Source organism: Orbicella franksi, chromosome 8 (genome assembly GCF_964199315.1).
Source record: "Orbicella franksi chromosome 8, jaOrbFran1.1, whole genome shotgun sequence".
NCBI classification, from domain to species: domain Eukaryota; kingdom Metazoa; phylum Cnidaria; class Anthozoa; order Scleractinia; family Merulinidae; genus Orbicella; species Orbicella franksi.
Genome location: NC_138152.1, coordinates 13,288,912 through 13,315,212, shown reverse-complemented (window position 1 = coordinate 13,315,212; position 26,301 = coordinate 13,288,912). Strand labels below are relative to the sequence as shown.

General features: G+C 39.5%; 2 protein-coding genes across 4 annotated transcripts; both read right to left on the bottom strand.

Annotated features, from left to right (window-relative positions):
• Positions 1-858: 858 nt before the first annotated feature.
• Positions 859-10,679, bottom strand: LOC145494604 (uncharacterized). 2 transcript variants are annotated; one of them, XM_081474127.1, is made up of 5 exons: positions 7,684-10,679; positions 7,093-7,206; positions 6,120-6,230; positions 5,430-5,528; positions 859-5,112 (listed from the first exon to the last, which is right to left on the bottom strand). In XM_081474127.1, exons 1-5 carry the CDS (start codon positions 9,566-9,568, stop codon positions 3,059-3,061), a joined length of 4,263 nt encoding a protein of 1,420 aa, XP_081330253.1. In that variant the 5' UTR covers positions 9,569-10,679; the 3' UTR covers positions 859-3,058. The 2 variants fall into 2 exon arrangements, with proteins under 2 accessions (XP_081330253.1, XP_081330254.1); XM_081474128.1 differs by lacking the exon at positions 7,093-7,206.
• A 1,781-nt stretch (positions 10,680-12,460) lies between these two features.
• LOC145494605 (uncharacterized) lies at positions 12,461-25,954 on the bottom strand. 2 transcript variants are annotated; one of them, XM_081474129.1, is made up of 19 exons: positions 24,229-25,954; positions 23,641-23,751; positions 22,434-22,544; positions 21,551-21,661; positions 21,107-21,220; positions 20,855-20,983; positions 20,325-20,384; positions 19,807-19,947; positions 19,368-19,478; positions 18,811-18,939; positions 18,049-18,159; positions 17,335-17,463; positions 16,624-16,737; positions 16,045-16,203; positions 15,555-15,680; positions 14,911-15,009; positions 14,426-14,533; positions 14,007-14,108; positions 12,461-13,372 (listed from the first exon to the last, which is right to left on the bottom strand). In XM_081474129.1, the coding sequence occupies exons 1-19, from the start codon at positions 25,418-25,420 to the stop codon at positions 13,056-13,058; spliced, it is 3,474 nt and encodes a 1,157-aa protein (XP_081330255.1). In that variant the 5' UTR covers positions 25,421-25,954; the 3' UTR covers positions 12,461-13,055. The 2 variants fall into 2 exon arrangements, with proteins under 2 accessions (XP_081330255.1, XP_081330256.1); XM_081474130.1 differs by lacking the exon at positions 20,325-20,384.
• Between the last annotated feature and the right edge of the window lie 347 nt (positions 25,955-26,301).

Sequence of the window (26,301 nt, the reverse complement as noted above, 5' to 3'; positions counted from 1 at the left end):
AGAGTGCTTTATGAATTACTTTTACCACATTGCTACAACAGTTCTGGGGCTCTCTTTAATCCTGGTTAAAAAGATTCTCTGCCATCAAAAAAAAAAAAAAAAGAAAGACAAATGTATTAAGAAGATCAAAGAAGATACCACACTCTTGCATCCTGTGTTTCAAATGTGCGATTATTCCATATAACCAGTTACTGCCCATGCCTAGTGACGTGGAACCACAGGTTCTTGTTATGGCTACTGAGATGGAACAAGAAGTCAATGGGCAGTTTCCATCCCACTAAAAATTCCTCTTAGTTTTTGGAGTCTATAGCAATATTACAATACGATACCCAGTCATAATTAGCAAAATCATGTTACTTCAGAAAAAAGAAAGGGTTGGCAATGTCAAAACTGATTGAAATATTGGTTTGAAATTGGAATTCACTTTGCTTTTTTTAATAAATAAGGTTATTCTTCATATGACTGTCATCTTTGTCGTTTTCTTGACACATTTACAACTCCTTAATGTGGTGTCGAGTCAGAGTGTGTTTTAAAACATTTTGCTAACAATACCGTTTCTTCGTTATTGCATTCCACGGGTTGTAGCAGTCGTTTATGAGTTTAATTTATCTTATGATCTGAAGTACTTGGTTCTCTATTAAATGAGAATTGTAACAGTTGTGAGTAGCTTTAGGAGTGAGACATCGCACAATTGGAAATAATTTGCATTTTAAATTCCACATATTGTGCCCCCGAACCGGTTCAAGATCATTCATTTGTTATTGTTAGAAAAGGAGACACCGAGATCTGAGAATTAACGATTAGAATTTAATTATACTTAACTTGAATTCTGCAATGATACCAATATGTATATATCTTAAATGTACAGGCGCGAAACGGATGAAGCATTGGATTTGCTCAAGGGAACAAGGTCCTTTTTCTGACGATTTGAACATTGTCCCGGTGGATTACAATTTTAAAATAAGACGCTGGCTAACAATTGGGGAGTTTTATGCATGGTACCAAAACGAAAAGATCCAATACACTTTTTTTTCGCAGCACATATAGTTGCATTGTGGTGGGCACTTTCCCAATCAGGGTACGGATTGGCGAAGTTAGACGATAAGAGAGGCTGAAATGTTAACCCTCGGACGTACAAGATAACTCATACCCCTCACAATGGTACAAGGGGAGTGGGGTGGATGGAACCTCCATCTGGGTTTTCGTTCTGTTAAGGCAAAGCGAAATAAATTTACACTGATTAGATAACCCTGAGATTGCTCTACAAGATGATTCCATTTTTTATTGATAATTACGTCATATGACGTCAAATGACGTAATTTGATGCGCCATCTTGGATTTCACTACTTTATTTTTTAAATTAAAGGAGAAGGTCACTCTCATTTTGTCTTCGCCTATAGCAAGTAAACTTGCAGCTTTTCCATTCACCTAAGTTTCAGCCTCTGCAGTGCCCGCTGTCCTGAAGAAATTCGTCTCGAAAGAAGTGACTTCGGAGGCCGCCATTTTGAAACTGTGTTGGCAGCCTGGCTGTGTTTATGTGACGTTATTCCGTCCAACTCGAAATTGGCAGAAAAAAGAAAAACCTGCAACTGGCTTGGCATCCTTCACAAGTTCAGCTAAATCTTTTTTTCCAAGCGATTATCCACTTCACTATCTTCAATGCTATCATTTCGGAGTTTGGAGCATGTTTGACTCAAAATATTATGGCTCAAGAGCAGCCATAACCCAGAGTGAAGGTTAAAAGGCTCTTCGGAAGCCATTAGGACAAAATCTTTTGGACGGAATGACGTCACGAAAACGCGGCCTGGTTGCTGAGTACTGTTCAAAATGATAGCAACGATGTTCGAATTTTGGGCTTCTTTGGAGACGAATTTCGTATGGAAAACTTGCACGTTAGAGGCTGAATTCGAAGTCTAAACTTAGTTCAAGGTTTTTATCCGCGTTGACAAAAAATATACGTAGAATTAATCGAAATTAAAACAAAATCAAGTTAGAATGCTTGTAAAATGTACAAATTCATGAATACCTGGTAATACAGTATTATCTCGAAAAGCTGAGTTTTGGTCAGACCTACGTGAAATTTGATGGCTGCCATGGCAACGTCAAAAATGATGGACACACAATTAACATATCAAGATTTCCACAGTGAATGAAGGAACAGCTACTGGAATTTTCAGCCCCTTAGAGTTAAGTAATTGTCTTTCTTTTAAAAAAGCTGATCTTTGGTCAGACCTACGTGAAATTTGATGGTTGCCATTGCAACGTCAAAATTGATGGACACGCAACTGACATATCAAGATTTCCGCAGAGAATGCAGGATCAACCCTGTACGTCTGAGGGTTAAGGACGCGTAACAAAGAATCAAGACTTCTTTTATAAATAAATTACCATTTCATAATTTTCTCTATCTATCTGATTCACATTTTTGTTCGTTGTATAATTGGCATGCATACATAGCATACGTGTAGCTTATCAAAGACCTGCAGCTAATGGCATATATTAGAATTGCGCCTATTGGTTGCACTTTGATCTTGCTGCGAGTCATTTTCAGTCCATGAATGGTGTAAGGTAATTATCCGCCCTCAGGACTACACTAGTCATCTGGTATGCGCATTTCTATTAATTGATGATTATATATATTAATTCTAATTGATAAAATCAATTTGGTTAGGTATTTGCATGAAAAAACTCCTGAAATTTGTAGTAACTATTTCTCTTTTAATTTTACCCAAAACATCAAAGTCGAGATTGGTATGCAAAAGGATATATAATATAATTATTTTTCTACATTCGCCGCAAACGAGATCAAAGGAATTAGTGAATTTTCACTTGCGTTTTTCGTATTGATTGCTACGGGATCAAGGATATTTTCTCGTTCCCAAAACATTTGGCCGCTATATGTTGATACCAAGCTTGGTGATCTCTTCAGGCCTTAAGTCGGTTATGACTCCGGCAATGGCAATTATCTTTGGGATTGCAGGGATTATCAATACCCACGGAATCGTTCTAGTCGGAGGGAAAACTTTTTCCTAACACTATAACTACAAACAGATCACATCTAGTGTGTCGGTCTCTTATGAATCACTGTCCTCCTGTTACTAATTCGACCACCAGTACTTTTATCCAGCATTGGTTTTGCTGGTGCTTTTACCTTTCTCATGTCACTTAAGTATTTCCTTTGGTCTTGGTAGCGACGTTTTTTCAGTTCCGCTGTATTGCTTCGTGGTAAACAACAGTCATGATGACAATAGTAAAGGCAGTTAAAAGGCCTACATTCAGACGGACATGGTACTTTAATGGTAAAATGGGAAGAGACAGCCGACTTGTTAAGATCAGACAATCCAGAAGCACGCTCTGAATAAGCTCTGCAGCATGTCTCGTCGCAATTTGGATAACAAGATCGTGAACAACCAGAATGGCAAACAGCTGCTGGAGGAGGAAGAGGAAACGAAGGAGGATTTGGACCCGGTTGTCGCTCTCTTCTTGTTGGACTAACTGCTGGAACGTTTGCGTTCGAATGTTCCTTTTTAAAGCCAGCTCTACAGCAACTTATCGTGCAAGCAGGAAAGCATTCAGAAGCACAACCACCGGGGCAAAGGGGTGAATTAATTGATGGACGAGTAGCTACCAAACGTGTTGGTGTTGATGATATCACCGTTCGACCACAACATCGCAAAGGACACGATGGCCCGCAGTCGCGTCGGCAAACGGACGGGCAATCTTGGTTGGTGAGAGGAGGTTCCTTAGCAAAGAAATTGTTGTATGACTGTTTGGCTTTATCGGGTGCTACTGGTTGTTGTGATAGTTTTCTAGAAGTCACTTCTCCCCTCTGACAACAGCTTTCCAAGCAGTTTGGATAGCAATAGGCTGGACAAATGGGTGTACAGGCAGCAGGAGGCTTAGGTAAAGAGGTAGCTAGAGCCTGAGTTCTAGGAGGTTGAGATACTGGTGAAGGCTTTGCAATTTTGATTTGCTCTGTTGGATTGTGATCTGCTAATGATGAAGTGGTATTTTTTGAGCAACAAAGCGGAGGACAGGTTTTAGAGCAGTACAACGCACATGATGGTTGGCATTTCAACGGATTTCCTACTTTGATTAACGTCTTTCCCTCAGATTTGTCGCGGCAACATTTCATGGGACAAATATGTAGACACGACTTGTTGCAATAATCTGGACAGAGATCATTTGCTTTGTTGTGACTTTCCGCAACACCAACCTCCTTGATATTAAAGTGGTTTTCTGTGCGTACGGTCTTAGGCTTTGTAGGGCTAACTGTTTTTAGTTTATGATCGTTTGCTTTGACAGGAAATTTGGCGAAATGTTTGGTACCATACAGATTACCATACATGTTGTACATCATATTCAAAAAGTTCATCATACCAAACCAGCTCATTGCATTTCTGAAGAAATCGGCACTATTCTTGCTCTCGCCCTTTAGTTTCTGAAGATCTACACTTTCTGAAGTTGCAGGATGAGTGGAATTAACTTCACAGCAGATTGGCGGGCAGTTTGGATTACACTTTGCCTTACAGGCTCTAGGGCAAAACTTTTCTGCCATAGTTTTCATGAAGTTCTCTTGAACCTGAGGGTCCATCATTGGAATCAGGTGTTTAGCCCCAGGAAGATGACAGCATGTTTTAGGACAGGATGGCTGACAGTTTTCCAGGCAAATGAATGGGCACTTTCCAAGACAACATCGAACAGGGCAGGAATCCCGACACTCCGACTTACATTGCGCTGGACATTCTGCCTCGTCCTCGATAAGGGGTCTTGCTGCCATTTCTGAAACTGCAAATCCTCCAGCAGGATTTTTCAAGTTCACAGCTTCTAGGTTGGTGGATTCAGAGTCTGCAGGGCGCTGTTGGAAGTCAGATGCAAAGTTCGCCACGTGTTCATTCACTTTGCCTTCTGGTTTAAGGACAACGACTGTTGGGCGGGGAGTAGTAACATTTTTCTGGGGCGGTGCATTAGGTGGTATATTTATCTCCTGAAGATTTCCATCGTTGTAATGAATCTTTAGAACTCGATGATGTTTGCAGCAGTTTGGCGGACATCTGTCATGACATCTCGTGGCACACTGAAGGGGACAGTTTCTGTGTGTTATCTTGTATGCTGTGTATAAAAATGAGAAAAAACACAGTGTTTGTTTCTGCCATAACAAAGAACATGCACGGACATGGATCAAGGGGAGCAGCACCGAAGGAAGGGAGACTTCTGGATGCTATATTTCCGATACCCAGGTGACGGTGTGCAAGAAATATTCTTTTTTTCTTTTTTTTCAAATCAACTCGTATAACGTATAAAGAGAACAATACCATCATCCTGTTACACGAGGCGGGAATCCATGACTTAAAGAGGAGCTTAATCAATAAAAGCTCGATTTCTGATCCTTGCTGACGAGAAAGACAGAAATAAGCAGACGGACTTACGTGCACATTCATATCCGTTGAAGTAATGATGATGATCACACACACAGAACCCTTTGATGCATTTTCCATGTTGCTTGCAGCCAGGTAAACAAGTGTCAGCTGTAGGATTAGTAAAAAACTGGTAAAATAAATATCCCTCTTACTGTGAATGCTAAGAAATACTTGATCCCACACGCCAGGAAATTACTGATATAGAACAATTATCCTTTATTGATTTAATCACTTTTTACCATTTTTCTTGGTAAAAAAAAGAATCAATAGCATGGTCAAACGATGCATCAGAATTTTACTCCATGGTTGTGGATAAAAAAAATAAAAATAAATTTGAAAAATCTGAAGCGAAAACCAGCAGAAAACTAATTATAATACTTAGACAAATAAACAGCCGGGAAAACTGAAAGCTTAAAAGCGAAAGAGTCGAAGTATCAAAGAAAATAGCTTTTACTAAGGTCTGGTTTTCACTTGGGCACAAGCGTAAGCGTGAGCAGCGTACGCATGCGCATAAAGGTGTTACTAAGTACTTCCTTTTGTTTGAAAATTCTCGTAACAAACGGCGCGAATTATAAACATCTTCTTCTTCTGTTCACGCGTCAGTGAAAACCAGCCTTAACTATTTATTATTGGAAGCGACATGTTTAAGGTTACATCGGAAATGCTTAGAGTAATCAAGGGTAGCGTGAAAATACTTACGGCGGCAGTCGAATCCATCACCAGTGTAACCCGTCTTACAGACGCACTCTCTTTGGATGCACTTAGCATTGTAATGGCATTCTTTACATTCACTGGGTGGGGACTGTTCACCTGACATAGAAACGTGCAATATTTGATTCGTACGGGCCCCACTGACAAAAATGTTTTTTGCTTTTATTGATTTTTTAAAATTTATTTGACTTGTTGTTTACCCCAATTCTTAGAGATAAATGCAGCTTTAATTGCTTTGATATTCGTGAGAACTATCCAATACGTTATGCGAATCAATTATGAGAATCACGAACCTGCATTAATTTGCAATACAATACAATGCAACTTAAAAACTGGCGAGAAAAATGCTCACTCCCGGCTAATGGCAATGAAGTAATTTCCCCGGTCATATAATAAATATACTGAAGTAATCAGGAGAAAGTCAAGTGGCTTGCTGAACAAATGAGCCTAATATTCTTCTGTGTTTGAAAGATATAATATCCTTGGGAAATAATACCATATGCAAAGCTTTAAAAACAGTAATGCAGCTGATCATGATTTTAGAGACTGGAAAAATGGCATTCTTTTCAAATACCAAAATATGATGACGTGTACATGAAAGTGTAGAAGATGCAATAAATTACGTCAAAATGTAAGCCCGGAAAACAGAGTAACTATATTTGCATGTTAGGCCATTAAGCAATAATTAGCTAGTTTAGTTGCATTTTCAGTATAATGACATAAACGTTCATTCCTCGAGAAGGTTTTTAGGGAATCAGGAAAAAAATGGGACTGGTATACCAGTTTATTTGGCTGTTTGCAACATTAGATTCTTTTCTGGCGTGCGTGCCATAAGAACCGAAAAACGTTGTGTATTGTTTATGTAGTATGTATGCATGTTATGATTTTCGCCACGTAATCCTGGATTGTGTGGTAATTAATGAAAATTGTAAAGTTAATTTCAACCACAGTTCATGCATACCTGGTTCCGGACCAGACAGAGCGTTCAGCATATGGGCCAGCGGTTGGTCGTCGTTGATTATGCACACTTTGTCTATGCATCTTGCATGAGGAGGACATCCTTTACATCCTTTGACTGCGCATCCACAAAAGAAAACTCAATTCACGACTGTTTACATCGTTTGAAACAGTCATTTATCATTAACTCTTGAGAGTATTAAGTTTTAATTGACCTTAATTCATTTCACAATTTTCTTACATTAGTTAGTTATTGTAAAGCTTGCGTTAATGCATAAGAAAGATTAGGCGAAAATCATCTTTAACCAAATTGAGCTTTCGATTGAGGAAAAAAATCCATGTACGCGTAAAAGTGCGCAGCAATAATAAATGTTAAAATGTTTTCTAATATACTTGTCATCCAGCGATTTTCATTTCCAGAAAAGAAGTTGTGACCTTTAAACTGTGTTTTGCGGTACGCGTAATCAAGGGAACTAAATGGATTGAAACTGGTTTGGTAAACACGTGTCCCATAATGCAGATTCGCTTTGGGTTTGTATAAGCGCCGAATGTTTAGTATAGAGAGAGTAGTAAGAACATTTATGTTACAATTTACCTGCCATTGGGCCGTTCTTGTTTGCAATGTCAACAATCTTGTTAAAATCGTCATCGAGTGACGGCATCTTCTCCCCAATGCCTGCCTGTTGTAATTGCTGTCCAGCAAAGTTAAAAGAATTTTGATTGTCTGTAGATGTGGTACCTTGCGATTGTTGATTTTCCTCTAATGCAGTTGCGTCACTATTGGTACCCTGGTCATTCATTGGAGCATATCCATTGACTTCTGTACCAGTCACAGCTTGGTCATTGTTCCCGTTATCATCTATAGCGGCGGTCTGATACCCAGAGGGAGCACTTACAGTTCCCGCTCCCATAAAACCATTGTTGCTGGTTTCTCTGGAATCTGGCCCCCCACCGATATTGATGACATTGGCACCATCGTTTGCACCGAGGCTCCCTTGACCATCACCTTCTTCGCTGCTGCTGTCTTGTGGGGACACTGAAGGCTCTTTAAGCGCTTCTTCGATGGAGGAGGCGTATTGAACGCCGGGTGGCGCGCTCTTATCTCCCCCTTCACTAGGCTGCTCGTTTGCATATGTTACTGTTCCCTGTCCTTGTTGCTCAGCAGTTGTCTGTTGACCTTCTGTTCCGAACAGACTACCAAGGGAATTGGTGGAGGTCGTGAAACTCTGCGTTTCAGAGGACGCAGCCTCCGGCTCTTGTGACTCCTCCGATGGTTGCTGCTGTTGCTGCTGGTATTCCTGTGCTTGATCCTGCTGCTGCTGCTGCAATTGGTCATCAAAGCCTTGTGACTGCTGCTGACTAAGCTCCTGTGTCTGCCCCTGTTGAAATCCCCCTTGATCAAAACCAGTTTGAGTTCCACCTTGTTCCGGAGCTCCTTCCTGAGCACCTTGCTGTTGACTTTGACCTGCTTCTTCGCTCTGGTATTGCAATTGCCCTCCGTCAATAATCTGACTTGCCTGTCCTCCCAGTTCCCCACCTTCAGTCCCTGGTCTCGCATTATCCTGTTCTTGTCCTTGCTCCTGAGGCTGTTGAGTGTAAGCCTCTTGCTGTAACTGAATGGCCTGTTCTAGACTGGTAGGCTGCTGTCTACCTTCGCTTTGACCAACGTCTTCGCCATTATTACTCACAAAACTTGCAATAGCTGACTGGCTGCTGTCTTGTTGATACCCTGCGCTATCGTACTGCGATATTGAATTACCATCACCGATCGGTTGTTGCTGTTGAGATGGATCCTGGTCTTTAACATCTCCTGTTTGGTCCCCCTCAATTAATGGAGAATACCCTGCCGCTAAAGCTTCTTGTCCACCAGTAGCAATCGGTTGGTAATCTAAAGACTGCGCCTGAAGTGGAGAAAATGTTTGAACTAAAGCATACTTTTTAAATAACTTTTTCTTTTTCCTCTTAGTATTTCCCTTCGGATGAAAGTCGCCAGGCTTTACTGGAATAGAGTTGTTTGTCAGTTTTGACTTCTTAGCGTGTGTTAACCGCCTTTTGCTTTTCCCATTAGCAACATTTTTATTTTTATGTTCTCTTGATTTTTCAGTTTGGTGAGTCCGAGCAGATGGCTTCCTGAATTTGTCATCAGCTTTAGCAGCCATGTGTAAAGGCACATCTTCCTTGTGGCTGATGTTGTGCTCTTTGTTTAAGCCTCTGCGGTCATGATAATTTTCTGAAGAGCCTGCAGAATCCAGTTGCTTTTTTGGCGAAGAGGAGTTTTCTCTCTTATTTTCTGGAGTCTTTCCGCGATTTAAGTCCTTTTCTAGAACGTTCTTGCTTCCATTCTTTCTTGGAATCGAATTCTTCGCTGACGATTTTTCATTACTTTGTCCAAGATGCGTTTCTCCTTGGCAAGGGTACTCAGCTAACAACTGAAAAACGCATAACAGAAAAACTGGCTCAAAATACCTAAAAACTTTCATATTTTGACTACATATCTTTCTCCCTGTTGTAGTAAAAACACAATTCTACAATTAATAATACAAACAATTGTGTCTTTCAAGCGAGAAATATAGGTAACACGAAAACAATTCGGTGTCCGGTGGCTTTTGTTTGCTTTTCATTAATCACATGCCAAGTTCAGCGTTCTACCTGCTAAGCAGTTAAATATTTAGCTTCTGATTGGCCCAGCGGAGGTCACGGAGAGCGTTAAGCTGGTTGCCTTGTCGTGGTCCAGTGCCTGCTTACTCGGAGTGACACTTAAGAGTGCAGGTAAGTTTTCGCTTAACAGAATTAGTCCAGTCGGCGGCTATTGTGATAACTTAGAGCAATAATAAATGTATCGAATTTAAAGGTATTTGGTTTAAATCCGAGTTAATTAGAACCAAATATGCAAACAAGTGGTACTTTGATATCAAGTCTTTAATTACGAAAGGGGATCAATTTCAGACATAAAGACAAACAAAAGGCCCCAAATTACGTTAAACCATCATAGTGCTTATATTAATATTGATTCACCGTCAGCTTCTAATTGAAACCGAGATTATGAAAGGGACCTCTTTACAGAGCTAATAAGCTTACCCTTTAACTGCATTTAAACTGATATGGGACTTAGATATCGTCTTTGTCCCACGCTTGTAACATGGTGAACGTTGTATCCTCTTGCATTTCACTTCCGGGCTTAAAGTGTAGCAGCTTACTATCATCATCCCGTACGGTAAGCTCTGAACGTTGCAGGTCCTGGCGGCATGAAGGTCTCCCGTCAGTGCGAGCCTGGTAAATGGCGTTGCTCGCCGTGAGACCTTTTTGTACTTTGGCATAGAGGGCATTCGCTCGGTGTTTGGGAAGTCATGGGTTCTACTCTTGTGAGCGACTTCGATTTTTTTTTCTTTTTTCGTTTTCTGCGTAATGAGCACTGCATCTCTCTCATGGGCAACGCCGTTACAAAAACCGCCAACTTCTTTAAACCTGAGGAATCTATCACCGCTAATCCAGTATTGACAAGTTAAGTCACACCATTCCTACAGTGGAGTGGCACCTAAGTAAAATTCATCTATAACTACATACATGATGTTCAGGGAAAGTAATGAGGCATAACAGGCCAATTTTAGAACATTTTTTTTTTATCAAAGTATCTCAGAAATGCGTCACAATAGCGGCAAATATTGATCTCATGGTCAACGAGTTTGTTTATAATTGTAGAGGCAACGAATATCTTATTGTCCCTAAAACGCGCTCTGGCTACGTTTTAGGAAACGTCACTGGGTTTTATATTTCGATATAGGCCATTCGCTAAATTTAGTCATAAGAAGCCTAATTAGTCGGAGCAGATGTCAGAAAAACACTTTTGCCGGTTGAAGGTTAAATCCAATAAATTATAAGTCTATGTTTAAACTAAATCCTACTCTCGGTGAAGCTCTAGACTTCACTTTCTCTTTCCTAATTGATTGTCTCAATAACGGTAATTTGAACAAACTTCATATTAATTTGATTTGTGTCTGCAAATGATTTTTGCTTGTCAACTTGGACAACTAATGGATATTACTGAATCTTGTGGCACATTAGGCAGGTCAACAAGAATGGCGTGACTGCTGTGCCTCGCCTATTGCTTTTTAAGTTTTCCTGATCATGTTCTTTTTTGTATATTGTTCACGACTGCATGATCTTAATTTCGACGCGCTTAGCCCCACTCGTTCGCAACATTTTGAAATATTATTTACGTACATTGTGTAATGCTTGTTGTCGATCTGCTCCATTGTTGTCACTTCTATCACCATATCACCTATGTCAACACTAACCACTCCTTCCACATGTCAAAATGGCAAGTAAAACAAAGGAAACCAAATAGGGTCAAAATAAGCAGGGATATGAAGCGATTAAGCAAATACAACCAGCCACACTACGCATTCAAGTGTCTAATAATGGAATTTTCCACGCAACTTTTCACTGGGTTTTAGGGTTGTATGCAGTCGACAGACAGCGACAAAAAAAACTGTTTAAACTGTTTCCTACGGCCTTCATTCGACCGCAATGGAGTTTGCACACATGTAACAGCGATTGTTGCTGTACACATCAATTTTGTTATATTGTTAATAGTTGGGAGAGTGTAATTGTACCTGAAGGAATTAAAACGAAAACCCGAAATGGATGCCCCACCCCTTTAAGCCCCCCCCCCCCCCCTTTTTTCGGGTAACAACCCCCAATCTTGCCATATATTCTGCCGGTAAAAATGTTCGCCTGTGAAAAATCGCAAAAGAAAGACTCTTTTTCTAGTTTAAATGCCAGGAACCAGATAAGTAATTTGCTTTTCATTTTCGACCACTTTTCTCTGACCTTTATTGCTCAAATCCATCATACTGTATAGAAATGAAGTCTATAATGTTCTCCCTCGAAAAAAATCGAATATTTACAGGTTGTAAATGAAAAACAAACACACAAAAAAACGAGCAAACAAATAAACAACAACAAGAAGTCAGGTTGGTGCTGAAGTATAGTCGAAAATACTTTTTTTTTTTTGGTTGCTTTCTTTTTACGTATCAATGTAGTCATATGAGCCTATAAATAGTAAATATAATAGAAACCGTCAAGAAAGCTTCTCCTCAGGGTGTCTGCCGCATAATTGGAGTCTCCCGCTATCCAACAATGTCGTTGATATTGACCTGCTTGATTCCATTATTGCTTTCGGGTTATTGCCGAATAAAAGTAACAAAGCAAGCAGAAATCACTGCTCTTTAAATTGTCTCAAACGCAAGAAAAGAGTCGCGAACTCTAAGCACGTCCTATTTGAAATCCATTCACCCATCGTTGTTTGTTTGGTAGTTTCTGTTATATCAGCTTGTTTTGTCACAAAATACAACTCATGATGATGCATAATTCCTTTATTAATCTTATAAATGAAGACTAAGACTAAAAATAGTACTGGGCCATTGCTTTTTTAAACTAAAACATTTATGTCGCTTTAAGATCCAACCCGATTTAACATTTATAACAAGGTTCATGATATATGTTTGCGTGGATGAGCCGCCATTTTGACCCTTTTAGGCCTGATGTCTACATAGGGGGTTCTCATTCCTGGACACTGTACAGTCCTTATAAAAAAATTTACCTATGCGGATTGGAACGTATAATTAGATTACCTTACAATAACTGTAAGTATTTTTAGCGTTTTCGCTGGCTCAGTTTCATTACTAGCAGGAGAGAAACGAGCGCATGCTCAGGTTATTTAAATTTGCAATGGAACTCAAGCTAGCAAACAGAACGGTGATTTCTAATGTTTTAAAATGCATGTCTCGACTTCTTATTGCAAATTGTCGAAAATTATGTATGAAACACATATAGACAGGCGTTCTCAATCTTTTAAGATACAGAGGTTGTTACTGAACGATTCATAACTCTTGGAAACCTGCTTAGGACGACTGGCAAGTCAGTGTATTCATCACCGATCGACTCCAGGTACATGTACATGATTTCTCAGAGTTTGTATACATCGTTAGCTAAGGATCCCCCAACTCCATCAGCGCATTTCTCTGACGAACCATACGTTTTGTAAGTATTTTCGTCTGCGCCACCAAAACACTGTCCTCCATTTTGTATGGCAAACACTCTAAGGCCAAGCCTTTTAGCCACGTCTGCGCACTTGCTGATTGGTTGCTTCCGTTCGTGGTAATTATCAGCCAGGAGTGGATCCAAACCTTCCATGACCATCATTGCACGTTTTGAAGGGTCTCGCCAGTCAGTGGTATCAGCCCAGCATCCCAAGCTACGGTATTCTGTGACTATGATGTCTTCTGTTTGGGAAAGGAAAAATTGTATAAGGAACAAAAGACTGGAAATCAAAGCTTTAAAATCAGTAAATAGTAGATAGCGATCTTTAACTATGTCTATGTGCTTCCCCTAACAGTAGCCGCAGATTGAATAGTACTTAATCTCCACTAAAAGATCGACATTCACTATTCGTGCTTTTTCTGCGGCAAGTGCTCATTACTCAACGTTCCGTACAACATTTTTGTTACCGATCTTAAGCAGTATTTAATATCTGTTATATAACCATTCTGCTCCTACCCTAGTGATTTGTAAGCGTTTGCAAGAATTCTACGGTTTAGTTTTCACTGCACGCTTTCTTTTAACAGTTTTAAAATACTGACAATGACTTACCTGCTTGGAAGCCGCAAGCAGTCAAATATTGCTTTGGCTGGTTGGCAACTCACCCATACAAAATTCTGAATTTGTCTATCTTATTAATTTCACCGAAACGTGGCAAGACATTTTATTTTCAAGGTCCCTAGCTAACTGTCACGTAGAGCATTTGTTTTGTTGAATGCATCTGTAAGAATGATTGCTAAATGAAATGCGAAAACAGTGACTTTACAAAATAGTTTTTCAACGTAATATAAGGTAGATGTTTACTTTCTAGTTCAGTACCTGACCACTGTTGTCCATTTCGTGTAACTGGATTTTCTGCTGGAGGAGGAATTTCAAGCTTTGGCCCATGCTGTAATGTTTTTCGGGATATATCATCATTCGCTGAGGGTTAGATATATACAAACGTTAAATTGCAAGCTTTTAAATGTCCTGTTTTTTTAAACCTGTTATCAATTTTACCCACCAAAAAAAAAACCTTTACTTGATAGTAATCATAATATCCTTGCCCCTTGCCATATCAGTTCTTACTATCGCAAGATGTCAGGACAGTAGACACGGCTTCTAATTGGCTAATTGCGAATTTGGGTACAGCAAAATGGACTGAGTAAATAGGTACGAACTCTAGACTATTAGGAACAGAACCATAGTAACATATTGCTCACATCAGAAACCCGTTCGAGTAATTTAGGACTACTTACCGATACAGGCGCGTTTTCCAGTATTGCTCATGAAATAGCCAGGATTACAAATACAGATATCACCGCTGATTGTGGTGGAGTACGGCGGACATTTATTTTTTGGTTTAACTGAAAAACAAACCTAACATTTTCTTATTCCTGAGCACCACTTCAGTTAGATGCACCCAGTTTAAAGCTTTTTTCACAATAACATAATTTTTGGGTAAGAAACGGGAAAAGTGGGCTTGCTTCAATCTTTCCGAAGCCGGGAAACGTTTGAACTGGACTGAAGAGGGTGAAAATGTCTATAAACTTCCTTTTCTAACCCCTTTTGATGAGCTCTTTATGTGTGCATTTGTTTGCTTTGTTTGTAGAGGCCCTTCAAATCGGCTTTTACCCCAGTGAATCGAATGGCAGTAGTACCGGTTGGGGTGGAAAATGTAGAGAAGACAGATATAGAATTGAAAATATTTGGATTTGGAAAGGTCTTTCAGGAAACGATATACCTCTCCTGCAGGAATATCCATCTCCTTTGTAACCCCTCCGACAGAAACATTTTCCATTTATGCATCTTGCATGAGGTTCACATTCAGCACACATATCCACTGCAAGTAAAAAGCAATTTTGGCATCAATTTAAAAAATCAATCAAGAGTAATAATTAATGGAAACGGTGCCCTGCCATATATAGATATAGACTCGTGTCGTTGAACACCGCCCTCTAGAAGTAAAAAGCCTATAAGTGGAATTAAGTGGTTGGGCTTTTCCCAATAAGTAATGAAACACCTACAATAACTACCATCGTAACAACCGGGCAGTTACTTTTTGGAGCTAGAAAGGGTGCTTCACGCCCTCAAGGGGCCTGTCCCGGAGTATGGTGCCAGAGTATTCTGAAGTTTGTAGGTGGATTAGCCCACCTGGACTTATTTCATCGAAACTTTATAAGCCTTCAATTTCCTAAATATTCAGGTAAGGGGCCTGTCCTGTTTATGACCCAGCACTCATCAAACCCCTGCACTCTGAGCATGTGATAGGGAGTCTTGAAGATGTACGTACTGAAAATGAGATGAATCGACATGAAATGCATGCTTTCGATTCATCTCTGACCAACTGAACATTCTTTATTCACTCCACGCAATTCCATAACTTACCGTCACAAAACCTTCCTTTAAACCGAGGATTAGGGCAAACACAATCAAAGTCCTGGTTGACTCCTGTTTCTTTGCACAGGCCGCCATTGAGACAAGGATTTGGATGACACGCAGCTTTAGGTGGAGCTGTTGTGTTATAAGAGAAAATATACAGGACAGAGGAGAACTTTGAAACAACCACGGCAAATCATTGAGGCCAGCACTTAACTGTACTGGATTTAAGTAGTGCTTTAAGTCAATATGATACTCCTAACAATGTATAAAGGCTACTTTTATTCAACGGAGTCCAATCACAGTTATTTGCGCAACTGCCAATCTCCGCAAAAGGTAAACTCTGCGTTGGGACAGGTGGTTTCTACCGACAGAGTTCTGCCAGTTTCTGTCTTTTTAGATAAATAGGAATATTTGTTCTAGCCCATGGATGGGATATTAGCCATCGCCGGGTTTTAACTAATCAGAAGTAACTAAAATGAAAACTGTCAGTTCATACCAGTTGTAGGAGTAGTTTTCTTTTCACAGAGCCTGCCAGAGGTGTGTTCTGGGCAGACGCAATAGAATGTGTTTTTTCCTTCGATGCATGCTGCTCCATTCAAGCATTTGTTTGGAGAACAGCTGTTTGGAAGTTCAGAGGGCGTGGTTGTTGGGGCCTCTGCAAAGTAAATTGTAATCAAGCAAGCAAGCAAGTAATCAATCCATCAGTCAGTCAATTTGAATAAATCACTACTGAGAAACCCAAAAAAACAGTACTTATTCCCGCGTGAAGTGTTTTAGCTTCATGTGGCAGATAGGGTCGACGAGAAATGAAACGTGCAGTACTCAATTACTTTTAGTAACAACTAACAGGTTTTAAAATTTATAATTTAGATGATTTTTACTCTCAAACGAGGTTAGTGAGGCTAATTTAAATACATACAAAGTAATTTTAAATTGAAAGTCACTTATGGAAAGGGTCTATAGAGTTGGCGATTCGACTCTCCTGAAGTCGAGCATGATATTAATTCCGCGAGTAGCATCGATGAAGTGTCTAACGAGATGGCAAGTATTTTAAAGTTATAATTTGATAACTTACTTCCTAGTTCTTCCGGCTCGTTGCATGTTATTCCGTCACCGGTGTAAGGGGGTCGACATTTACAAATTCCCTCATCACAAAATGCGTGTTTGTCGCATTTATTACATTTGTTTTCTGGAGAGAAGTAGATCCAAGGAACATAACATCACTATCTAAAAACATACAGGATAATGCACAAGACTGATTCTACTTAATGCAATACATCAGTTATCCTGACCTGTGGGGATATCTCTTACTTAAGCCTACTCTATTTGCAATTTAAACGAGCAAGCGACATAGATATTTTTTTCCATATGGAATGTCCTTAAAATAGTGTATCTTTCTTTTCCACGTGCTTTTTCCATCAAGAGCGTTTTTCACCACAAATGAAAGTGGTTTAGACATTTCCAGGTTGTTAGGAAAGAGCTCTTCACAGCCCTTGAAAGACGTCATCATAACAAGACGAAAACTTTGCAGTGGTAACGGTGGCACTGACAAGATTTAACATGCGCTCTTCAATTTAGTTTAGCATCACGCAGCAAACGTATTTTTGCATGAGGTTATTGGGCAAACGCTGCGTCTCAAAAGGGAAATATATGTTGAAAACGTTTGAGTAACCTCGAAAGGTTCACCCTATGCTTTCCGCTTTTTGGAGTATCAGGCTATCTAGATAAAATAACAAAACAGCAGCAACAACTACATACAGAGAGAGATTGTTTTGCAAGTGTTTACCTGCGCAAGTCGGACCTTCATACTGGATTGGACAAACACATTTTACTTCGCCGTTGGTGAATTCACATTTTCCGCTATTTTTGCAAGGATTCCTGTTTTCGCCGTTCTTTGGTAAACAGTAATTATCGACTGAAACGTTAGAAAGAAGAAAAAAATTAGTAAAAAGCGCTAGTTTTTTTTTCTGTTTAGACAAACTAGGAAATTAGCACTGATCAACAAACTTTAGGCTGCGTTTGAATGGTCACACACTGGGCCCACGCTAGAGGGGTTTTGCTGATTGATTATCCAAAGTAATACCACAATTACTTTGATTTTGATTATGGTTATGCTGCGGTTAGAGATTGGCTGAGTAGCCTAATTGGTGAGAACTTTGTTTGGTTTTGGTTTTATGACACTCGATAGCCCATTTCTGAGTTGCCTTAAGCCTCTCTATCATAGCGAGGTCTGGTACTGAACCATTCATATGAAAATGAGTTTAATGTGCATGTGAATGAAATCCTATGAAAATGGTTTCATATGAAATGATGGGAACCAAGAAGCGCTTTGAGAAAGAGGCTACAGGTAATTCGGAAATGGCCTATTGAAAACCGCTCTATTACCACGACCAAATTCATTTTGACTCTAGCTGTAAAAAACGTAAGTGAGGAAGACAGTAAACATTTCAGTATAAAGTTCAAAATATACTTAGAAAATAAATCCCAATAGACTTCTTACGTAGACATGTTGGGCCTTCCCATGGGGCTGGGCAAATACAGCGTTGTTCATTATATGTGGATTCACATGTTCCTCCATTGTGGCACTTGAAATTGGAACATGGGTCGAACACTACAGTTCAAAAGTAGGTTATAAAGGATATCGTTAAGTAAGTAATTTCACACACATTTGAAGTTAGTAGTTCAACAGACCTTCGGTCGACTTCGATACTGTTGGAGGTATCAGTGAAGTTATATAGGAAATCAAATAGTGTCTAGTGAAATTTGAAAATAACTTCGGCAAGGTTACGTCGTAACGTAAGTGAGATCATCTTGGTGTTTCAAACCTCTTTCATACCAAGAAATCAAGAAGAAACTGCTAGTATATGCCCGATTTTAGTCTCGAGTAGTGCCACCATTAAAACCTCTTATTTGCAGCCTCCCTTTTAAGTGCAGCAATTTTTAATTGCATGGACTCTTTAACTGCAGCAAATTCTTTATTAAACGTTTTTCTAGCTTCTGCAAATCTTTTAATTGAATATCATTTTATACTTGCAGCAACTGCGATATTTGACACGCGTTTTTATTTTTACAAGTTGTCTGTAACAAACTTCTAGAATCAACTTTTCTGTAGTTTGTATTACGTTCATGTTTTATTGTTCGTATAGAGGGCAGAGTTTTATCTGTGGTAGCTTTCGTTTTATTTTGTTACCCATGAGGGTCACATAGAGAAATCGAAAGACCAGGATTAATCATTTATTTCAGAGTTTAACACAAAACATACCATGACACCGTCTTCCACTGTATCCGTTTGGACACTCGCACCACCAGTCAGGCTGATGCGAGTCGACGGCATCCTCATCACGGCAAGTGCCACCATTCTCACAGGGGTTGGGATGACACTGCGAGGGTTCTAAAATCGAAATATTTAAGTGTAGCTTAACAGAGGTCATATGATTGCATTGAACCCGTTGAATGTAGTCTTGGTAACGGAACAGTTCAGGCAACAGCTTTTGGGTCACGCAGCTGCACGTCACGCGTTGTTTTGGTGCTAAGTCACCCTATTTGAGAACTATTATTTGAGTTAAAATGAAGATGAGCATAAGTTCATAGGAGTCAGACCCCGCTGTTCTTGATAGGACTACTCCTGCTACTCCTTGGTTTTTATCACTTACAAGTAGTTTGGTCTTCGATCCATCACAGATTAACCCAGATCATAGAGGTTTGTTACGAAACGTGAATATACCGAACGAATGCCACTAGCTAACTCGCGATTTCTAGTATACCTAGATACTGATGTAAACTCGCAACACGAAATTAAGTTGAACTTAGGGTACATACTTGGTCTGCAGATCTTTCCGTCACCCAAGTATCCTTGTCTGCACATACATTTACTGGAAATGCAGACAGCATGATGATGGCAGCCATTACAACTGCTTTCCTGGAAAAAATCTGTACAGAAAAACATGGGAAATACCTTAATTAAGCGTTGATACTGAAGCAGCATTTCTATAACAAAACCCTACATAAATAAAAGAGGAACTGTTTTCTTCCAGCGCTTATTTTCATCCTTTGGTTTTGCTACAAGTTTAGCCCTCGGGGGAAAAAAAAAAAAAAGAATCCTTACAGCCCCGCTTATCTTTTTAGCGAGTTTGGATTTTGTTTGACGCAAAGCTGAATGAGTGTGCTTGACCAAATACAATTTTTCTATCACTTTTCTTTAGAATTAAAGGCTCAGTGCAATGAACGACGAAAGAAGTAAGATTGTGTTTGGACTTACGCTCGCAGTGTGATCCCCCTCGACCTTCCGGACACAAGCAAGAGTAATCTTCTCCATTTGGTAGACAATGGCCGCCAAATAGGCAAGGGTTATTGGGCATGCAAGGTGATGTAGCAAAGGCAAGAGATTCAAAACCTTTTTCTGCAAACAAAAAATTAAGTTAAACGTGCTGTTGCTTCTCATTTTGGTGCTGTTCTTACGGCCAACTATGGAACCCAAAATAAAGACATTTGTCAAATTTTGGCATCCTAGTGCACGAACTGAAACTTGGGTATTTCCCATATATATAGGACTCATATACGATCTTCTTTATCTCATGTCTACATTAATCAAGAGCTAGCGAAAGCGCATAAAACTAATTGTTTTGCCTTCCAATGCTGGTAGCTGCTTCGCTGAGCGTACAGAAAATTTACGCACAGTTTCAAAGCTTCTCCTTGTGACACAAGCAACTACTTTCTTTTATTCATATGGACTGCGTGTAAGGCCTAACGCCTTAGATGTAAAGGCGTTGATCATACCTGTCCTGCAAACTCCTTTGATGCAAATCCCTGGACTAGGGCAGCTACCACATGCAAGATCTGTTACCATGCAAGTCACGCAAGGATTTTGCAAAAACAATTCATTTCATTATAAAACCAATAAGAACAAAGGTACCATAAGAATGGAGATGGCGGGGAGTATAGTTTGGCACCCATTGATTCACTGCGGAAGTTCACGAAGAGAATTGCATAAATGTATTTATTTATATGTTATATATCATTGTTAGACGCCACTCAAAACATATTGAGCTGTAACAAAAAAGTAATAGTTTTATCTGTCGGGAAGATAAAGAAATAACTACTCTATATTTATGATTGGGCACGGTGTTACACTTGCGCCTCATTCTTTTTCCCAATGGTCGCGATCAATTTTGCCACACACAAAAATATCGTGATTCCTGATTCCTGACTCAAAGGATCGTGGTCTCTGGAAACTGTTTTCAATCTTTATCCAATCAGATTATGTACTTTACTGGTGCCATGTAATAAGAACCTCCACTTCAGCTTACCTTCGCAGCTTAGTCCTGTAAAACCTGATGAACAGTAGCAAGAATATCTGGTCGAATCATAGACGTCAGCAATGCACGTAGCGCCATTTCGGCACGGATAACTATCACAGGCGGTGTTTGTTTCTCGAACTAAGGAGAATAAAAAAAAATTAATTTAATTTATTGTGTGGTCACCTTCACTAGCGGACAAAAGAAACCAAATCGGCCTATTGCACTAATTATGCAAATGTTTATTTTCTGTTGAATTAATACCTTCACAGTTTATTCCATTGTATCCATCTTTGCAATTGCACTTATAACCGATCAGATCTTCAGTACAGATGCCTCCATTTTGACACGGGTTGACGGGTAAACACTTGGATTCCTCTGTGAATTAATGGCCTCGAATTGTTCATTCAGTTATAAACATTTTTGAACAATATAACACGACACGAGTTCACTACTCAGAGAAGTGTACACAACATAGCGAGTTTTAAAAAGTGTGTTGGTTATAAAAAAGAAAGAAAGAAAGAAAAACGAAAATTAAATGTGACATTTCGCGACCATTAAACATGTGAGCTTTACGCTAGTTCCTAAAAGATGAAAACACTTACCTTAAAGCTGAAAACAAATGTTTAATGAGAGTAGACGAAGGTCTCTTTAAATGGATATTTATAGCGATATAAATATATTATTAAACATACTGGAATTACTCACGTTCGCAATTTTTACCCATGAAGCCAGCCGCGCAAGAACACGTATAACTTTCAATGTTCTCAGTACACACTCCCCCGTTCCTGCATGGGTTGGGCTCACACTTGCTTTCCACTGAAGATACGATATACATACTTTTAGGAAACATTTGTAAAACTATGCAGGTTACTTTAAAAGCTATAGAAATCTATCCCGACGTACATTAAGCTCACTCGCAATACCCGGTTTTAACTAATTCAATGCAATTCAAATTTTCACCTGTTTCCAGATATTTAGGCAACAACAACAACAATCTTTTAGGCCTGAGATTGTTTTCCACTTTGGATGACAGAGGGGTCAACACGGACAGATTTTCAGAAGGAGGGACTTCTTTGTAACAGTGTCAGTAACCACAATGATTAATTTCTGTCGGGCCGGAGTTCATGTACAGAGTTGATTAACAAAATATATATTCGATATTAATGCAGCCGACTTAGGGCCCGTCAACACTAACCAGGAGGAATTTGAAAACGGAGGTTTCACTCTGAAGACGCATCAAATGTTTTCCGTCCGCACTACGCCGGAGGAATTTGAAAACGCAACGACCACCGGTCATTTTCCATTTGTGTTTGAGGAAAACTCGGGCAGGCAAATCACGTGATTATCGTAACGTCATCGTTTACGAAAAGCTTCATTTTCACGATGTTTTTCGTCCGCACTAAAGCGCAAAGCCGGCGTGGATAAAAGTCCTAACCAGAGAAATTTCAGCTCCGTGTTCTAATTCGTTCGGCGTGGTCTGCAGTGAAAAATTGTCAACTAGTTTATTCCGTTATCAACTTATCAAAATGCAAAATATTTCAAAACTGGCGTTCTCGAAGATACAGGAAAATAGCATTTATCTTCTTACTGTCGCATGCCTTTCCGTGGAAGCCTGTGTGACAAGTGCATTCGAAATCGTCAGGAAGCTCGGTACATTTGCCAAAGTTCTTGCATGGATTTGGTGTGCAACTACTTTGGACTGAAAAAGTGCAACAACAAGACATTAGATACTGCTTCACGAAGGAAACTTATTTGACCTTCAGGCCTGTCTAGACCTTATTTGAACACTATTCTCTTGGAAAGTAATTAAGCTACCCATGCGGACTCGCTGTTTTTGTCAAAGTGAATACAAGTTAAAGAACAAGCATAGTCTACTGTAACCCAATGTTTGATTTTTTTTAAACCACGTAGCAATGTTTCGATCTCTTTGAGATCATTTTCAAGTTGAAGAAAAAACGAATGAAATATACATATATAAGTACAAATTAGGGCGTGAGAATGTCAAACGATAAAATATGTAAATACAAGCGCTAAAATGTAAGTGCTAAAATAATAAAATACTATAAAGAACCTATATAAATAACTTTGCACGGATTGAATCTACAAGTGTAGTTTGTGTGATGCAAACTATGTCGGGTACACGTGCCGACACCTCTATCAACGCGTTGAGGAATACAAAGGATCGTCTTCAATCGGGAATCACATCAAAGAGCAGCATGGGACAGTCCCAAGTGACATATATCGTGATTTTAAGATCTTGAGAAAGTGCCAAAGTAAATTCGACTGCCTGATCTACGAAATGCTCTTTGTAAAGGAGCTTAAGCCAACCTTCAACAAACAGTCAGATTCAATCCGTACAAAGTTATTTATATAGGTTTCTTTATAGTATTTTATTATTTTAGCACTTACATTTTAGCGCTTGTATTTACATATTTTATCGTTTGACATTCTCACGCCCTAATTTGTACTTATATCTGTATATTTCATTCGTTTTTTCTTCAACTTGAAAATGATCTCAGAGAGATCGAAACGTCGTTTTTTACCGCTAGTTTTTATTCTGAAATGTTTTTCAAAAAAACTACTTATAAGAACGTATCAATGAGACATGTAAATCCAGCCGAGGTCGCTTTACGATTAACGGCACCGAATGTAATATGTACAATAATACTGCTAGTTTCTTTGTGTCGGAACTTTTCCATGATTTTCACAATGACATCACTCTGACAGCGAAACCGTGCGGTATTCGTCAAGTAGTCTAACTTAAAAGTTGAAAGTGATTAATTAAAGACTTTCACCTTCACATCTGTCTCCCTTGTATCCCAATGGACAAATACATTTGAATTCGGTGACCACTGCTGTACAAGTACCTCCATTTCTGCACGGATTAACACCGCAAGGGTCAATAACTGCAAAATATATATATAAAACGAATGAATAGGAGTAATAGGGCGTCATGGGATTAATGCCATTAAGGCTATCGAATGTTTTAAGGAGAATTTCGAATGTAGCTTATCATTTATTCGAAACTTCATGGCCAGTCTGCAACTGTAGGTCTCTAAAGCAACACATTGTTCCCCAGCAGTGTTTACACATTCAGCAGTGGCTTCATATGTTTTTGTTAAAACGCTGTTGTAAGTGTTATATTTTACACACAGTAGAATATTTTCTTTGCATTCTTTGAACGATACCGTAGATCGGCGAAAGCTTGGACTTAGTAACCGTAGTTGAAGGCCTCAGTCGAATCGTTTATTTAACCACCTCAATATGCTACCGAAGGGCACTTGAAACGTTTACTAACTCCTAAGTGTTGATGATAGACCATTTTGAATCGATTGACGCTTTTCTGAAATAAGTAGAGTTCTTTAAATAGAATTAAGACTCACTTGGACTGGAAAATTCTCTGTGATGCACGATAAGGAATGGCGGAGGCCTCGGAATGAAAGGCATATGAAAAGGTTGAGGTGGTAACGGCGCTGGGTGATGGACAACGACAACCCTGGGAGGTCCGTTCACTGGCACTGGGACAGGGGGGTGGATCGGTCTGTTTACAACTATCACACGGTCCCCACGATGAGCAGGTCCAGAAATAAAAGGCGGCATTTGTGCTTGTCCAAATGGCCCAACTGGACCTGAAACTGCTCCGCTTTCTAATCCACCGAGTGCCGGGTAACCCTCTCTGTTTCCATCTTTAAAAATCACTGGAGAAGAAAGATATCTGTGTATGGGAGGACTGGGGTAGCGGTGCTGAGCTGGCAAAAACTTGTGGACAGCTGGAGCAAAGTAGTGGGTTGAATGAAGCACCCGTTGTTGTGGTCTGGCAGCCATAGGATCTGCAAAGAAACTGTCAGGGTTTCCAGCTAGCTGCATGGTTTCACCAGATATTCCCACGGCGTTTCCATTACCGAACGCATTAAAGCGGTTAGTATTTGTGATTCCTCCAGAAATTTGCTGCCTTTTCTTTTCCTTTGGGATATCTGAGTCGATGGGCACTTTAGAGTCAAATGCGATAACGTTTTGCTTTGTCGAATTCACATTAATTGGGCGTGATCTTTGTGTTTTTAATCTTACCCTGTTTCGGGACCTTTTAATAAGACCATCCTCGTCCCGTGCCGACCCGTCAGAGAATTTAAAATCCCAACGCTCAGGAAGCGATGGTGCATTAAAATGATCAGGAATTTTTCTCCTTCGTTGATACATTTTGTTTTTAGTTTCCTTTCGTGGGTAGCTTCCTCCCAGTTTGTCAAATGTTGTATAAGATGTTGTTATCGCCGAACTTTTCCCAATTATTTTGCTAGTGGAAGTAATATTTTTCCTCGAATTAAACTCAAAGTCGTCTCTTTTTTTCACTTTGCTCTCCTTTAAATCATGTCTTCCTTTTGGTAAATCTGATAAATGTTGTTTAGAGTATAGTTGGAGATTATTATGTCTTCCATGAGGGTGGGATGGTTTCACGACGATTCTTTGAACTTCTACTTTGGTCTTATCCTTTCTCGTCATTCGGTCCAGAAATGTGACTTCCACTGAACCAGCGAACAATGCCAAACCTACCCACACTACTACTGTAGCCCAAGCCATGAGCCTAATGACTTTCGCCAAAGAAAGCCTAACGTTACATGTATACTCTTATATCTCCGCCATTTCCAAGTTTTGCTTTTGCTTACTTCTCGTAACGTTATGCATAATGCATCACAGTCAATTGTTTGAAGGTCCACATGACATCATTGTTTATGGACACGCCCTATTACTCCTATTACTTATCGAAGTGTCTCATACATTGATTAACATAGCAACATAGCAGGCTGCGAAAAATGAACAAAATTCAAACTTTTTTTTCTACAAAGGCTGACTACTTTGAGGTTGTTAGGTAGCCGCTATGTTTGCTGTTTCACCTTACCAGTGTTTGTTTTTCTTCAGTGTTTGCAAATATATACATTAACACCTGCCTTGACCAGAATGACCTATTTATTTAGGGCTAAGTGGAGGTTATTTAGATGAATCCTAAATGCCAGACGTGGTTTTGCTTCACTGATCATATTCTCATTATGACGGGTTGCATTGTCTTCTCGGGCCATTTACCCAGGTTGGTCAAACAGAAAAAAAAAGGCAATGGCAATCAACCAGTGGTACGCGTTCTATATATATTCTTCAGCTGTCTAGATTCAAGGTCAAAACGCCATGCCCGGGTTATTCAAAAGGTGGATAACGTTATCGAGTGCACACATAACATGTTTTTGGTAACACTTATCCGGACGATAGCGTTAATTATCCGGCCTTCGAACACTGGGTTAGATTTTTACGTAATAATTTCTATGCATTTCTTTAATTTTAGTCCTGAGAATTTAGTGGTTCATTAACTAAAGATAATGAATCGTACCTGTTGATGTTCTTTACACTTGTCACTTGATAATGCATTGATGTTGAAATGGAGAATTTGACGTTGGATACGAGCTTTTATA